Consider the following 14,941-nt stretch of genomic DNA (forward strand, 5'->3'; position numbering starts at 1 on the left):
GAAAATTTCATGGCTTAATTTTGTCATTGGGTTAGACATAGCTGAGAGACATGTTTCCTGGCTACAAATGTTCATATGTGAAAAAGTGGTGTAATTATTATTATTATTAGTATTATTATTCAAGCTGAACTGTTTATGATTCTTTTGTACAGTTTCATCATCAATGTTAGTAACCTGTACAACTTCTACATCATAAGTTTCATTAATTTTTTTCTCTCTCTCCTTCTCCGCACTGTGCACACCTTCATTAATATCCTTAACACTTTCCTTCCTAATCTGTGATCCTCCTGTTTTATTCAGCTTATCTTGCACATTCTCAGTTTCCTCATCTTTTTCCTTATTGCCTGCTCCATTTATCTTTCTTTCACAGACACTTCTAGCTTCTTTTTCAGACACAGAGCTAAAGGATGAGTGTTGATTTTGTTGTGCATCCGCAATGTCATTTTTCTTTTGCTCTCTGAGATCACTATGGACATTTTCTTTCTGAGGTTCCTTTTTATTGCCCAGAGGTTTATTTGCATGTAAACTAGAATCGTCTTGAGCAAAACCTTCCGGGGGCCACTTTGGCTTATTCACTTTAGCCATTTCTTCAATAGAAAATGTTTTCTTAGGTGTTGCATCATCTGTTGAGGGAGGCCATGTAATTTTTAATTTACCTCTTTCTGTGGATCTTTTCAAATGATCATCCAAAATCTCAGGATGGATATATTCAGTACCTGAGTACAAGTCTTGATCAATTTCTGTAATTAGTTTTGGTTCAACACGTGTACCATTAATGGGATTTATTTCTTCAGTGTGAATATTGCCAACTGAACCATGCTGATCTTTAGAATTCCATAATTCTTTATGTTGCTTGTGTCCAAAACCTTCATCATAATTTCCTTTAGATTTGAAAAGTTGCCTAAAATGAGGTTTACAGTATATTTGTCCATGGAGAGATGCATAATTTCCCAAGCTGCCAAATAGAAAAAAATTTGTTTTACACTTCTAGAAATCATAAATCTATCATGAATTTGACACTTTACTTGGCATTTCAAGTACCCCTACGTGACAGTATGTATAAAGAAGGAAGGAGTAAAAAGAGAGAAAATTCAATGTACTGCACAATTCTAAACAGAAAAGAAAACAGTATTTAAAACTTTTATTTGCAAATTCCCTTACAATTTCTAAATTAACCAGTTTCTCGAAGGAGAAGAGTCATACTTTTGGGATTTTAGGGAGAACATAAACTTACTCACTTATTGCACAACAGAAGCTTCAAATAGGAATGTTCTACAGCACTTTGGGGCTGTTTTTTTTTTTTTTCCCTCTCATAGCATTGAAGACTGAAGCCTCTATTTTTCTACAAAATAGGAGAAAATATGTTGTACAGTGCCAGTTTTCTGTAGCCTTTGTACTGAATTGTAAGATTCAGCCACACTTGTGTTCAGTTAGATTTGAATTCTGCTCCCAAATGAAGTCAAGGAAATTTGTGTAACTAACCTCAGAGGTTTTAAGATAAGAACTGCTAGCTTTTCCAGTGTGATAATCACAGCAATAAATGTTACATTTCATATAAAGGTTGCAAGAGTGCTTTGCTAAGGCAGAGAACTGTCATCGTTCATTTTATGAGAAATGAGACAAAATTTGGCCTACATTCAGATGTCTTAAATTTCAGCCAAGTTTCTGGGTCTCCTGCTTCCTGTTTATGAGCTCTCCTGAAGGTCTGCAATAGCCAGTAGGAAGAAATACTATGCACAAGAATTCAGAAGGTACTTGGATTAAGCCTTTCTTTAGAGAATTTAAAGGACTTGTTCCAAGGCATAGAGCAGAGGTCAGTAGCAGAGAAGAGAAGGGGAATCCAGGTCACTTCCCAGTCAACCCAACATCCTATAGGCTGAATAGTCCAGTTGAAAATAACATCACCAACTCTATTTATATTCAGATGCAGATTTTCCATGAATTAATATGCCGTTAGTTCTTACCTTAATTTACTGCCACAGTGGTGACATCGGAAACATGATTTATGAAAATTCTGCTTGTCGGCAACTAGGCATTCCACTGGGTAAACTCTCTGTTGACAAAGTGTGCATATTTCCTTTTCCTGAAGCTGCAGTTTCTAGAATCAAAATTAAAAAGTTATGTTATAGATATTAAAAAGTCTGTAGCCAAATATTATGATTTAGTTTTATCAGTCCATGTTAAATATGTTTTGCTACACTCAGAGTTGTAGTTTTCTTCTATTTATCCATGTACTGATAGCTATCAATTTTAGGGTTCCATTTTTGTAATTAACAGTAATACTTTGAAAGTGAAAAAGTACTCGCCTTTTCCTTTTCAGAAATCCATACATTTGAAAGGACTTCACTATCTCATGCACAATATTTCCCATTTATTCTTAATAAATATTTATTTTGTGAAATGAGATAAAATAATAAAAGGTTTATTAATATAAGTGTAACTGAGTTAATGTATGTATAATCTGTGAATCTACAGTATGATTTAGAGATACATAATCAGGGGGCAGATGCTTGAAATTCTGATGAGGAAGCTTTGCTTAATCATGCCAAAAGGACATTGAAGAGCTCCACTTGTGTGGTAACCTGCAAACTGTACGCTCATATGATTTAGATATGCTATGGACATAATCATATGTGATTTTTGCAATTTTAAGTTTGAGACCTGATTGTTCTGTTAATTTTCAAGACTGAGTTAGCTACAGTCAAAATATTAGCTAACTATATCAAAGTCTTTCTTTTATGAAGCATAATTAATTATAATGGAAACTAGTTTTCTCTAAACTAGAAAGCACACACAGAAGGTTTATTCCATACCAGTAAGGGGCAGAAGAGAGAAGGAGATAATGGACAATCAGTTGGGCTATGCTGCTTTTCTGTCTTGATTTATGAATTGCTATGAAAACTGTATAGCAGGCAAATACAAAGAGTGGACCAAATCACTGTTGAAATAGATACATCTTCACTGACACCAGCAGAGAATGCCCCTTGACATCAGTAGAAAATTTGGTCCATTACAGCATTGTATCTATTTTCAGTTTGTCGGCTGGTATTGATTTTATAGCAATTCATAAATCAAGACAGAAAAGCGGTGTCGATTTTATAACTACAGCTGTAGTTACCACATGTCTCTACTATCCATAATGAGAGCTGTGAAAAATACTAAAAGAGAAATTAAATATCTTCAGAATAATCTAGAACTTGTAAAAAAATAACCACTAGCAAAAGCAAAAAAACCCAAAAGAATTGTTGGTCATGAAATAGAAATCTTGGAATTTAGGTTCAATTTAGTTTCAAAATGGACTGACAAACTGGGGTTGGGCAGATGTTGAAATCTAACCAACATTTCTACATGTCTCCTGGTTGTCTAAGCATAGATCTTGTTGTTGTTGTTGAGATTGGTTGTGTCAGCTAACCATAAGGATTCACTTAAATTAATATTCTTAGGTGCGGAAGTATTCTGAGTGTAAAGAGGGAGAAGAGAAAAGAATCAAGCTTTGTGATAATATAGAAAGTTATAAGGTAATTGGGAGGACAAAAAAGAAGGCAGATGTCTCCTGGAAAACTGTCTCACTGGTACACTGTCACACTTTAGTTGGATAGCTGGTTGCGAGTGTTGTGCCTTGAAAGGCGACAGTCAATAGAAAAGAAAAGGTAAAGGTCACTTTGTTGGGGTTTAGGGAGGTTTATCCCAAAGGAGCTTCCAGGACTGAATAGTGGAACCAAATACTCATCTTTGTGAAAATTAATCATGTGAACAGTTCTAGAAAATCATTTGGGATAAGGCTGGTCTATTATTTAAAATTGTCAATATTTACCAGATAGAAGATATCCAAAATGACACATAGAAGCTTGATCCTACAGGGAACTGAGTATTTCTACTGGTACTGGTTATTCCTACTGGCTTTAAGATCGTAACATGAACTCTGTGCTTAACGTCTTTTGCTGGACCACAGTCAGACTGTTCTTCGTTTTACAGTATTACAAGCTACTCCTGCTTAACTCTGCTTTTATCTTCTAGCATGAGCACAGGTAGCACCCTTCTTTTCACAGGGCACAGAGCTGGGGACCCAAATTCAAGCCTGCTATTTAGAAGTCATGCAGGTAAGGCACTAATTAGCTTTGTTCTGCCATTTTCATTACTGGTCAAGCATCTGTATTCTGTTCATGTATTGCAAACGGCTAATTCAAAGCTGTGGTGACATCTGGTTTTCCCACAGGATCCCATCCATATTCAGTGCTCAGAGTAGATGCACAAAGGGAAAATATGAAGGTTCATCAAGTAATGGCAAGTGTAATATTTTCTAATTTTCAAGTGCCTTTGTAATCTAAATACTATTTTAATATCATTTTTCATGTAATACATGCACCATGAGAAAAGAGTATATGTTCTATTTTCATATACTTCAATATGAAAAAATAAACAGGCTCGGTTTTTTTGAAGGGAATTCAGTGAGTGTGGCTCAACTCCTTAGTAATGTGAGACCTATACTCAGGCATCAGATAATACATGGGTTTGCTGCCTTAATTCAGACTAGGGCTGTATCAACAGGTAAAATCATCCAGCAGGAAGTATGAAAATTTTTTTAAAATTGCATGGTATTTTGTAAACTGTTTCAGTAATTTTACTCAAATAGGAAGCCCATCCAAACATAGTTCATTTTGTTATAATTCACATCTTGTGCTTTAATAAAATAAAAACAGTTCTGTATAAAAATGAACATTATCTTTATGGCTATATTATACAGGCAACACTATCTCAGTTAAGAGCATGTTGCATTATTTGCAAGGATTAAAAACCAGATGCATACTGTGCACATTTTCTAATATGTTAGTATTTCTCAAATACAATAGTAATGATTTTATGTAATCTTTTATGGTACCAGTTCAAATACAGTATTTACCTTAGCAAAAAAGGCCTCAAAACTCAACATGTCAGTATTTGTTAGGCACACATTCAGCACATCACTCAAAGGAGATGCCCTTGGAAAGGGAAGATGGTAAAAGATTGCTGAGACAAGAGGAGAGACAGACAGCAAAAGTTAAGAAAAGTTTGTTAGTTTTATGTTATTTCACCCTTTGATTATAAACACGTTATTCATTACTGCACAACACACTGATGGTGAATGATAATGCCTAAAATTGTTTTAGTTTCTTCACACTTTGCATGCTTATTTACCACTGAAATATTCTGCTTCCTCATGGAAGCTGCTTCTCACTTCAGTTTCAGAAGTATCTGAGACAGTGTAACCAAGACTTTTAAAAACTTGTGCACTCTCTTGCCATGTCTTCTGAAAATTTCTCAGTAGTTCTTCTGGTGAATCAGCAGTAGAAATATCCAGAATGTGTCCTGAGATAACATCTTCATATGTTGGGGGGGCATGCTTGAAGCCAAATCCTGACTGCACACCATCAACATTTTGTGAAGTTGAGGTAGCAGTTCTTGATTCAACTACTGTGTTTATTAATGTATCCCTATCAGAAGAATATTCATTATGGAACTTGGCTTCCAAACATGTTGCAGGTTGAAATGACTGTTCTTTATCTTCGCATTGCCCTGGTTTATAAGATATATCTTGTTTTGATTCTCTTAGCTGCCAGCAAGAAGAGTTTTGGAAATTAGCTTTCTGTCTTTGGCTGTCCATACCAAATTCATCTTGGTTAAATATGTGTGTTCTCTCCTTTATTTTGCTATTCACTTCACCACTTTTGAAATCTCTTGTCATTGACTTAACTTCAAATATGGATTTGTCCTCAAATTTTCCTAATAACTTATCCTTTTCATATGCACCTTCATTACTTAACCTCTCAACTACTGTAGTTGGCTCATTTTGTGTGTGTGTTACTGTCTCTGATGCTTCAAACCTATGAATAAGCCCTGGCTGATCAATCCTAGGACTCTCAAATTTTTGTGTCACTGAGATGGAATCTAAACTTTCACTCAGAGACTGTAAGTGTTCTGGAATGTTTAATCGGTCTTGGCACAAGTAGTCTTTGTTCTTCTCTGCTTTTCTACTTTTTTCTTGTGCTTCTTCTGTATTTTTTACTGTACCAGCAGTTATTTGAGATTCATATACAGGTGGAGTTACTGAGGATAAAGGCTTCCTAGCATGCATTTCAATCTTAATTTGTCGGCGAAGTGTTGCAGGAGATTTAACGATTTCTGATCTTTTTTCTACAATCGGAAGTGGATTTACAGCTCGATGCTGTGTTGCGCCTTGTGATAATTTTGCTGTGGTGTCTTTCAGCTTAGCCAGTTGCTCAGCTTGGCTCCTTGGAGAAGAGGGAGAAGACAGTGGCTGTTGAATTCTAGCTTTTGGTGTTGCAGATCTGTGGGGTGGTAGAGGAAACAAAGTTCCTTCTCTTTGCGTAGGGGAAGAGGGTGTCTCCCTTAGAGGAGGGTCTGTCCTTCTAGACTCAATTGTTATGTAAGTAGGAGATGGTGATCGCATTCTTAGTGCTGGAGAAGATCTGGATTCTGTCTGTCTAAATCCACTGGACTGCTGTTTAGCTTCATGATGCACTGTTTCTTCTTTAATAGAGCCCGTGGTTTTATGCAAGTCTTTTTTATTGGAGCCAATAGTAATTCCTGATATCTTCTGGGAAGGGCCTTGATAAGTAGTGCTGTTATTTCTGGATTTCACTGTTCTTGAGGACACAGCAGTTTGGATTGAATCTTCACATGAGGCAAGCATTTTGATTGCTTGATCTTTAATATCAGATAATTCTTCTTTCATTTTTTCAAAATTGTTTTCTGTTACAATATGAGCTATATTTTTCTTTCTTTCTTGATCTATTAGCCAGACAGGGATAATATTTAAAAATGTCTTAAATGTTTTTAGACCATTTTTATTTGGCTCATCTTCGAACTGTTTCACCCTGCACAAAACTTGCTGCAGTTCCTCTCTTTTTCTCAAAATATCTAATATATCTACTGCATGTTTTTCCTCAGTATGCGGTGGTGAAGAAGAATATAAAGATTTTTTGTGCGTAATTTCTTGTTTTGGATCTTTTGTCTTTAGGAGGCCTTCTTTTACTTGTATGCCTTTGTCTTTCACACGTGTATTTTCTTGCAGACTATTATATTCCTGGGACACATTTTTTTTTTGGACTCTACTCTCAGAAACGCACACATTCTTTTGTTCAGTAATTTGGGTCTGTGAGTCATGCTGTCTGTCAGTTACTTTTCCCTTGACTGCTTTCACTGCTGGTTTAATCTTAGGCTGCTCTTGTTTTTTCTGAATTGTTACCATGTCTTTCTGTGGATGAATTGGTACATGGGCCTGATTTATTTCTTTTCTCAGCAAGATTTTCTCATGTCTGGATTCTCCTTTTCTTGTTTCCTTTTCACTAACTAATTGTTGTTTCATTTGACTGAAGTCCTGTTTCTGTAATTCTTGCATGTTTTCTGTACATTTTAAATGTGTTTTTTCAGCTAGCACATTCCCATTAATGTGTTCTTGGTGATCCTGCTTTGCAATTCTTTCTTTTTTCTTAATGGTAAGGCTTATGTCTTCTCTCTGCTTCTTCTGATTGTGTTGCGTGAAAACATTTTGAACATTAGTTCCCTGCTGGTTTTGGTGTATTTCAGAATCTTTATGAGTTTCCTGTAAGCTCTGCTCTACAATGGGAAGCTTAATAGTTTTAACTTTGAATGTAGGGGGAGTGATTTTATTTTGAGGCTTGCACAATTGTTCCACATTCTTCAGCTGCTCAGGCTTATGTAATGTCTGATCTGGATGGACTTTTTCTATTTGACATGATACATTATGTTTTGTACCTGGTAGTACTTTTTTACTACTATGATCTTCTGCTGAGGCTTCTAAAACTTTCTGAAGCTGCTCGGTGGCTGATGATACAGCTAATGATGCACATAGCTTTTTATCACCTCTGAATCCTGTTGCTTGTAAATTGACATGAAAATCAGAATCAGAAATTGTAATTTTCTGTGGCATTACAGGGGCTGCTGCACCTTGTGCAGGACCTTGATCTTGCTTGTTTGATTTTTGTAATGACGTTTCAGCTGGACTTCCTTGAACCTTGTTGCTTGTTTTGGCTGACTCACAGCAAAAACTTTTGACTTCTGTTTTCTCTATCTCTTCCTTTTGCTGTCTGTATTTTTCTTCAGCTATCATTAATGGAGTTTTAAATTTTCGAATATAAGGCTTGGGTTTTATTTGTGTTCCATTCTCTGAAGGAACGGAAGGAGATTTCATCACTGGAAAAATCTTTTTTTTCTGGACCGGTAATATTTCTTCCTGAGCCTTGGGTAAATGATTAGCCATTTCTGCTACAGAGGATAGTCGTCTTCCTTTCTCTGTTCTTGTATGACTGCTCTCTTGTTTCTGTTCATGATTAACCGCATTCATCAGAGTTTCAGACTTTTTACTTTCTGCCAAAATTTTGGTGATATCAGTTTCTGTGCGCATCTGAAGGACTGTTGGTTCAAATTTAGGAGGCATTTTTGACTCAAGTCCTTCCAGGCCCCTTGAGGGCTCCATTTTGATGAGCTTTTGTGATGATGCTACACCAATAGATTTACCTGCCACTTTAGTACTGGCATGAGTTTGCTCTGAATGAGGCAGTGACTCTTCTGGATATTTAGGAATATGTTTTTTCTTTTCCTTTGGTTGCATTGTAGGAGGAATCACAAGATGTGGGGGAGGTGGTGGGAGAGGGAGACCAGACAGGAACTCACTTTCAGATTTGTCATCTATTGGTAGCGATGGTGGAGGAGGAGGAAAATGATCAAACTCAGCTTTGATCATTTCTCTAGGTGATGATGGTGAAAGAAACATCTGTTTATCAGATGTTAAAGGAGGTGGTGGAGGAGGCAGAGGAAATTCACTTTCAGAAGATGTAACTGAAGGTGGTGGTGATGGGGGAAGTGATGGTGGAGGAGGGAATAGGGAATCCATTTCTGTTATGTCTTTTTCCATTACATTCTTGGCTTGATTCAGAGGAGTTTTTACAGAAAATTGAGCCTCTGATTTAGTAGCTTCCATTTTAGTCTTTCCAGTAAACTGTCCTACTGGTTTCTTATTTTGCTGATGAATATCAGTCCTTTTCCTGCTCTCAGTTTCTTTAAAATTACTATGTGTTTCTTGTGTGAGTTTTACTTTTTGTTTGTCTTTTATACTCTGTCCTGCTGTCATAGATACTACATGTTGCTTTTGGTCAGTGTTCATTTCTTTCCTGGCAAGAATCTCTGTACAACACTGAGATTGCTCTGTTTCTCTCTTTGGCACATGCTTTTGAAAGTGGTCTGTCACTTTAGAAATTTCACTAGGTGCCATCTTCGCTGGTTGCTGAGTGGTTTTGGATTGGGAGTTATAAACATCTACTGACATTTCTGCTGTTTTTATGATCTCTTCCTGATTGTTTCTGTTGGAAAATTCTTTTTTTTTTTGTTCACTGTATAAATTCTGTTTCTTTTCTGTTGTTTTTCCAATGGACTGCATGCTGCTGGACATACCGTCTTTCCTCAGAGCTTTGCATTTTTCTGATTTCTCTGTTCTTACATTTCTCCTAACTTTTCCACAGAAGGTAGACTGATTTTTCATATGTTGTTCAGTAAGAGATTTTGTGTCTTTTTCTCCATTGTGCTGGACTCTGGTTTTACCCCTTGACTCTTCCACTTTCTCGGTGCTCTTTTGTTGTGAATTAGGTAAATTCATCTGCTTCCTATTAATACCAAGAGACTCAGTACTCTGTTTTTGATCTAAATGTATCTTTCCAGTATCCTTTGCAGCTTCTTTCAGAAAAGTCTCGTTTTTAGCCTGCATTTCCTGGTAACATTCATGGTGAGATTTAACAGACTTTGCTGGATTTTGGGTTATGTTACCATGTGCTAATTGTTGAGATGGCTTAAAAGCTGGTTTGGCAGTTCTTTTTATATCTCTATGACTCCTTTCTCCAGATTGTACCATTTTCTTTACTGCACAGATTTCTAGCTCATTTTGCACAGCAGTCTGAGTATCTCTGCTGATTACATCTCCTTTGTCTATGCCCTTGAAAGATAGCTGAGCTTCTTTCAAAGACCTTAATGTTGAATCAAGGTCTCCCTGAACAACTTCTGCTTTCAGAACTTCAATTTTTGTGTTTATTGCCTTTTCAAGGGACTCAATGGTCCTCTTAATATCTCCAGGTATGACATCAGGCTTTTCTGCTTCTTTCAGTTGAAAAGCTGCTTCTTCAAGTGACTTCAGTATTGCCAGGATGTCAGCTTTTATAACTTCTTCCTTTTCTTTAACTGTTGTTTGACTTATGGCCTGGCTGAGGGAATTTAAAGCTGCCTTCAAATCACCTTTTATAATTTCTTCTTTGTGTACATGACTAGCTGTATTCTGTGGCTCTGCTGTGAAACTTTTAACTGCATTACACACATCTCCAGGGATGATGTCAGTTTCGGCAACTGTACGTTGAATGGGGAACTTGTGTTTCTTTAGCAACAGCTTTGTGCCTTCTACATCACCAGCAATTATTTCCTCATCTTCCTCTTGTTTCTTGACTGCCAATGTTTCATCTGACCCTGTCTGGAACAGTTTCAGATAGTCCAGAGCTCCAGCTTCTATGCATGTTGTGAAAAACTGAACATTGCCCCTCTCATTTTCTTCTATTTTAGTCCGTTCTGATATTTCATTATTTGCTATAGAAGACAGGAGGCTGTGAATGGTACGTTTCACATCACCACCTATCACTTCATCCCGTTGGATTTTATTGCCATCCTTTTTGTGAAGGAGAGAATATATTGTCATGTTGATATCACCTCTCTCATTTTCCTGAATTAAAATTCCTCGTTTTATGGAGCTATCCTTACTAAACAGATTTTTTATAGCCTGCTGTATATCACCTCTCACTATCTCTTCTTTTTCAACATGATCTTCTATTGATCTGTTCAGTAACTGAGCTTTGGTCAAATTAACATTGCCTTTTTCATCATCATTTACTACAATCTCTTTTTTGGTAGTGCTTTTTCTGGACAGCAGGTTCATCATTATGTTGCCTAGATCCCCTTTAATAATCTCTTCCTTTTGTATTTCAGGTGTCTTTTGATTCATTAGTTTATATTTTGCCATTCTGACATCTCCAATTTCATCTGACTCAATGATAATTCCATGAGACTCCACAACTTTTTGAGAGTAAAGTTCCTTTAAAGTTTCTTTGATACTTTTGCCTATAATTTCTTGCTTTTCAACCTTACTTTCATTAAACTCGTGGAAAGGTGTTGTTTCAAAAAGCCATGTTGTTGTTTTTACATCTACCTGTGGAATGTCTTCCCTGGCTATTCTTATTTCAGTTTCATCAGTTTCCTTAATGGAGTCCAAAGGTTGGTTTTCAAAAAGCCACACTGCATGCTGAACATCACCTTCTTGCACATCTTCCTTTGTGACTGTTTTAACATCTTTATATTCTGACCCCTCTGCTCTAATCTCATCTAGAGTGTGTGTCTCAAATAACCAGGTGGCAGTTTTTACATTGCCATGCTGGACCTCACTGACACTCACTGTTCTTATATATGTGCCCTTATTTAGCTCTTCAGACTCAAACAATCGTTTGTTGGCCTTCACATCAGCCCCTTCAACACTGCAGATAGTGGGCACTATTATTTTTTCATCTTCTGAAATTTTATCCAATGGTTGAGTCTCAAATCTGTATCTGACAGAGCTCACATCTCCTTTCTGAATATCTTCCTGGGTGACAGCTCGAATAATGTATACATTATCTGATTCATTAATAGAATCTAAAGGTTTTGTTTCAAACAACCACCTTGTCCCACGTACATCTCCATGAATCACTTCATCCTTTTTAACTGTTGTTACTTCATGATAATTCCCTTCTTTGTCCTGAATTGCATAAAGTGATTGGTTTTCAAACATCATTCTATAGTTTTTAACATTTCCCTTTGTTATTTCCTCTTCACTAATGGTTTTCTTGGTGCTGGTATTTTCAGATTCATCTCTAATTTGGTCCAAAGAGAAAGTCTCAAAAATAAAACAGCTTTTCCTCACATTCCCCCCCTTTATATCTGTTACAGTTCTGACTGAGGCACTGTCTTCCTGGTCTTCTTTTATAGCATCAATCGAGTGGTTTTCAAAAAGCCATCGGCAATGTAGAACATTTCCTTTCTGTATTTCCTGTTTTTGAATAGCTTTAATTTTTTCCAGAACTTCCTCTGAACTGAAATTTATGGAGTCTAATGAGTGGCTTTCAAATTTATGCCTCATAGTTGAAACATCCCCAGGCTGAATATGAATTTCCATTATTCGTTTTAATTCCTTCCCTTCTTCTCCTTGTATATTTTCTAGGTTTTCTGTTTCAAAAAGGCAACATGCTGTACGGACATCACTTCCTTGAATATCCTCCCGATTCACAGTGTGTAGTTTTTCTGTTATTTCTGAACCATCTTTTATTGCATCAAGAGGCTGTGTTTCAAAGAGCTGAGTACAGGTTTTGACATCTCCTTTATGTATTTCTTCGGTGTCAGTCACTACCTCAACTTTGTCATAAAGTGATTCCATTGGCTGTGTTTCAAAAAGCCATCTACATGTTTTTACATCTCCCTTAACAATGTCTGTCCTCTGTTCTGCTTCAATTTCTTCTTCTTCTCCCATACTGCTAAAATGTTTAATAGCATCAAGAGGCTGAGTTTCAAACAACCATTTAGCTGTTTTCACATCACCAGAAATTACTTCTTGTGAAGATATTCCCTTGATAATTTGGATTTTTTTATCACTTTCATCAAATTGGTCAAGAGGCCTTGTTTCAAATAGCCACCTGCAGCTCCTTACATCTCCTCTTAAAATTTCTTCTTGCCTAATTGTTCTAACCTCATGATATTTACCAAGATTGTCTTGAATTGCATAGAGAGGAGTTGTTTCAAAAAGAGCTTTGTTCAACTCTACAGCTCCTCTCATTTCACCTTCCACATGGATTTTTTGTGATTCATTGTATTTTTTTAAATTGCTTGATTCAAATATATTTTTGTAGCTGTTCACATCACCTCTGTCAATTTCTTCAAGCTTTACAGTTCTGACAAATTCTTTCCTTTCTTCTCTGATCTGTTCAAGAGGTTTAGTCTCAAAAATCCATTTCTGATGTCTTACATCACCTTTTTCTTCCTCAGTAGTAACCACCTTTTGAAGCTTACCAGCATCTAGGCTGTCCTTTAATGCATCCATTGGTAAAGTTTCAAATAAATGTTTAGTACCAGTTACATCACCTCCTATTATTTCTTCAGCGGGGGCACGAGCTGTGTCATCATTATCTTTTAGAGCATCAAGAGGCTGAGTTTCAAAAATCCAGCACTTTCTGGAAACATCAGTCCCTAAAATAGTTTCCTTCTGAGTGATCATTTCCTCTGAATCCTCTTTGATAGTGTCTAAAGGCTGTGTTTCAAATAACCATTTTGCCTTGTGCACGCCACCTTTGACGTTTTCCTCCATAGAGATTCCATGTAAAACTTTAATTTCCACTGGGTCTTTGTTAATCATGTCTAAAGGCTGTGTTTCAAACATCCAGCGTGCTGTTCTAACATCCCCTTTTTCAATGTCTTCTCGGCAGACAGTTTTAATCTCCAGTATTTGACCTAAGTTGTCTCTGATAACATAAAATGGCCGAGTTTCAAAATGCTTTATGCTTCTCTTCACATTTCCTTTAATCTCTTTAAGCTCAGACCTCAGCTGCAGCAAGTTAACTTCATCCACTGAGTATAGCTGCCCAAGTTTATCCAGACTCTGTGTTTCAAACATGTACCTCACAGTTTTTACATCACCACCAGAAATTTCTCTAATACGAGTCTCATCTGATGTTTGTTCTTCATCATGATAAATTTTATTCATTGAGTCCAGTGGCTGAGTTTCAAACATCCATGTGGCTGTGCGGACATCTCCTCTAGCTAACTCTGGGGTCTTGTCCGTAGTTTCTGCAGATTCTGAAGACTGTGCGCCCAGTGCATCAATAGGCTGGGTCTCAAACATCCAGGCTGTGTATTTAACATCTCCACCTGCAATGATTTCTTGCTCTGCAATGCTTCTAACTTTGTCTGGGTCTGGAGAGTCATCTTTAATTGAATCTAAAGGTTGGTTCTCAAAGATCCATCTCATAGACCGAACCTCACCTTTTAGGATTTCATCCCACTCTAAATATTCTTTTTCTGGGCTTGTAAATTTCTGAGGGATAATAGTGTTTTCAAAAACATATCTAGCCTGCTGTACATCTCCTGACATTATATTCCTTGCTTCAGATTCACTAGATAAAATATCAGAAACCTCATTTAAGTAATCTTTTTCTAAGCTCTTTCTTAATTCTGGGTGAATATGTTTGTATAAACGTTTTAATTCATATAAATTTCTTTGCTTTGAGTACAAATCTTTGGGGATAGTGGGCTTTGTTGGAGAGGTGGATGGTTCAGGGGACTGGGAAATCTCTGTCATTTCCAACGGAGCTGGTGCGGAAGTAGTGGGAAAGTTTTCTGTGTTTCCATATTTAGGGGACCTGGTGTAAGGCATTGCAGAAGGAGCAGTTCCATACTGTTTTTTCCTTGCTGTAGAAGTTTCATGTAGTCTACTTGCTGAAGTTGTAGTAGTGGAAGAACAACTAACTGCTGAAGGCCATATAACTTCCTGGTACCCATTTTCAATCTTTAGGGAACAAAATTGGTATTTTTTTTTAAAGAATATATATAACATAAATCAATTTCTATGATCAGAAACTTTGTTTTTATTCTTCACAAAAGCCTAGTTCTGCAAGGATCTGAGCAACAGAATTGTAATAGGAACTGGAAAGACACAATCCATCAGTGGTTGCTCAGAACAATATAAAAGCAACCCTTAGAATTAAGGGATGTGCTATTGCACCATAGAATATATGTGAAAAGAAATGTGTAGTTCATGCAAAATGAAAAAAATGATGATTTAGTAGTCTTGGGACTTTGCTGCAACTAA

The 14,941-nt window shown here is 36.7% G+C and overlaps 1 protein-coding gene across 1 annotated transcript in view; it reads right to left on the bottom strand.

The window, feature by feature from the left end:
* Positions 1–1,974: 1,974 nt before the first annotated feature.
* Positions 1,975–14,941, bottom strand: part of XIRP2 (xin actin binding repeat containing 2) — a 28,742-nt gene continuing 15,775 nt past the window's right edge. Inside the window, exons 7-8 of the mRNA XM_067298628.1 lie at positions 5,176–14,638; positions 1,975–2,098 (exon numbers count right to left, since the gene is read on the bottom strand). Coding sequence (XP_067154729.1) covers positions 2,004–2,098; positions 5,176–14,638 — 9,558 coding nt within the window. The 3' untranslated portion in view covers positions 1,975–2,003. The remainder of the gene's footprint in view (positions 2,099–5,175; positions 14,639–14,941) is intronic.

Source organism: Apteryx mantelli, chromosome 6 (assembly GCF_036417845.1).
Source record: "Apteryx mantelli isolate bAptMan1 chromosome 6, bAptMan1.hap1, whole genome shotgun sequence".
Classification (NCBI taxonomy): domain Eukaryota; kingdom Metazoa; phylum Chordata; class Aves; order Apterygiformes; family Apterygidae; genus Apteryx; species Apteryx mantelli.